Source organism: Triticum urartu, chromosome 6A, assembly GCF_056163025.1.
Source record: "Triticum urartu cultivar PI428250 chromosome 6A, HENAU_Tu73, whole genome shotgun sequence".
In the NCBI taxonomy this organism is placed as follows: Eukaryota; Viridiplantae; Streptophyta; class Magnoliopsida; order Poales; family Poaceae; genus Triticum; species Triticum urartu.
Genome location: NC_141878.1, coordinates 319,533,269 through 319,535,496, shown reverse-complemented (window position 1 = coordinate 319,535,496; position 2,228 = coordinate 319,533,269). Strand labels below are relative to the sequence as shown.

General features: G+C 50.5%; 1 protein-coding gene across 1 annotated transcript; it reads right to left on the bottom strand.

Moving 5' to 3' along the window:
• Positions 1–1,575: 1,575 nt before the first annotated feature.
• On the bottom strand, positions 1,576–2,022 carry LOC147965123 (uncharacterized). Its single transcript, XM_087530299.1, has one exon. The coding sequence runs from the start codon at positions 2,020–2,022 to the stop codon at positions 1,576–1,578; it is 447 nt and encodes a 148-aa protein (XP_087386425.1).
• Positions 2,023–2,228: the final 206 nt, after the last annotated feature.

The window sequence follows — 2,228 nt, the reverse complement described above, 5'->3', positions numbered from 1 at the left end:
ATGGCAGAGGCTGGCGGAGTGGCGGTGGCGGCTTGCGGTGGTGGCGCTGTGGGATGTCAGGAGGTGGCCAGGGCGGCTCTCGATGAGGGAGGGGTCGGGGTGCGATGGCTGTGAGTGGGAAGGGATCAGAATGGGCGCGGGGAGGCGGTAGCGGGACGCGGCGACTCGGGCGCACGCACGTGCAAAACGCGCGCTCTGGCCGCGCCCAGAGCATGCACGCCATGTGTTCGGCAAAATGCCAAGGCATGCCAGGAGGCTTGGATGAGGCCAGGGATTAACAGGTCTAGGTTAGTGGTGACTAGGAGATTAGTGGACATGCTGGTTAGGCAAAGCAAGCAGGTCCAATGTGCAAACTAAAAACTATGTCAAATCTGGCCATGCACACAAGGTGCTTGACAGAATTCCATGGGCTTCTAGGCATCTCTTCTGGTGGCCAAAAACTCCAGATCATAGTCTCTTTAGATGATAAAGAGGGTGGCAAGGTTAGTTTGACAAAAACAAAAACTCCCTAGTGCAAGTTTTTGAGAAAACCAAATCTGGACAGAAAGTAAAGGGCATTATTGCATGGACCAAAAAAACTCCAATGGGTCCAATCTCCTGGACTTAAGGGTTTGGTAGAGTGTACTTCAAGCAGGACAAATCCCAAGGCAACAAGAGCAAGATAAAATATTGTTGAGTAGAAAGTACCAACCTGGACCAGAGAGCAAAAGAGGATGATTTGCTCAAATTTTTCAAAGAACTCCAATGGGTTTTTGCATAAAGTTGAATTATATACTCCTACTAACATCTCCCAACTTTGGTGGAATTTTAAACAAATATTTAAATAGGTTGCAGTCCAAATGACTAGATTTGAAAACTTTAGGTAGGGCTCAAAATTTCCAAATGACTAAAAGAGATTTTCGCATAAAAGTGATGTGGGAACATCACATGACATCCCCAAATTTTGGTGGGGATTTTAAAGAAGTATTTGAAAGGGTTGTAGTGCAAATGGAACCCTAAAACTTATGAAAAATCATTTTTAAAGAAATAAAGCTCAGGGAAAATAATTGTAGAAATAATTCCACTGATAAAAAGAAATGGTCCTAGGAAGATATACAAGTCCAACAATATTTTTGAAAGGTTTCCACTTGGGGTGAAAACTCCACAATTTAGGAGAAAGAGTGGTTCTAAATTGAAAGAAAATCCAGAAAATAAAAATTTAATTTACCATGGTGAAATTTTAATTAATAAATCATGGTTAAATTTTTGGGGTGTTACAGAATACTTCCTCGGGATACCTGGCATGTCCTTTGGGGTCCATGCAAAAATATCCCGATTCCCACGGAGGAAGTCGACGAGCTCGCCTTCCTATTTGCTATTGAGGCGGGTGCCCATGACAACGTACTTGCTGCAGCTGGGGTCTTCCGGGTTCAACTTCACTTTCTTGGTCTCCTTGGAGGGTTTGAACGAGGCCTCATCGGCCAGCTCCTCGGTCGGGATTGGCGCGGCCGATGTTTTGTTGGCCAAGGTGATGATCCGGTCGAGTTGGCGCCGCTCCTCGGCTACGACCAGTGACTCGGCTAGCTTGGCGCCGTCTCAGGCGCACTCTATGGACTTGCGGTAGTCACCGGTGATGGTGATGAGGCCCTTCGGACTCGGTAGTTTCATATTTAGGTTGGCATAGTGGGGAACCGCCATGAACTTGGCGAGCGCGGGCCGGCCCAGCAGCGCATAGTACACGCTAGTTAGGTCCACCACCTCGAACCAGAGCGGCTCGTGTCGGAAATGGTCGCTGTTGCCGAACAGGACATCGAGTCGGACCCAGCTGATCGGAGAGCAGGAGAGGCCGGGAACGATGCCATGGAAGATCGTCTGGGTCGGCTCCAGGTCTTTGGCCTCGAGGCCGAGCTTGGTCATGGTGTCGCGGTAGAGGATGTTGATGCTGCTGCCGCCGTCGATGAGCACTCGGGAGAACTTGCACATGCACCGAGGCACGACGATGGTGGGGCTGAGGACGAGGGCGTAGCCGCCCGGACTCGACATGATAGCCGGGTGGTCTTCTCGGGTCCATGTGACCGGGCGCTCCGACCAATGCATGTACTCTGGTTTGGCCGGGATGACGGTGTTCACCTCCTGCCGAAGGAGGCGCTCGCTGCGTTTGTTGTCACCGAGGCTGGTGAAGACGACGTAGGTCACATTCTAGGCCGGGTAGGCGTCGTCGCACATCGCGCCGCCTGCCAGAGTTGGTG

Bases quoted from the DNA above. Each gene is read 5' to 3' on its own strand.
- LOC147965123 (XM_087530299.1), bottom strand. From the start codon at position 2,022: ATGTCGAGTCCGGGCGGCTACGCCCTCGTCCTCAGCCCCACCATCGTC.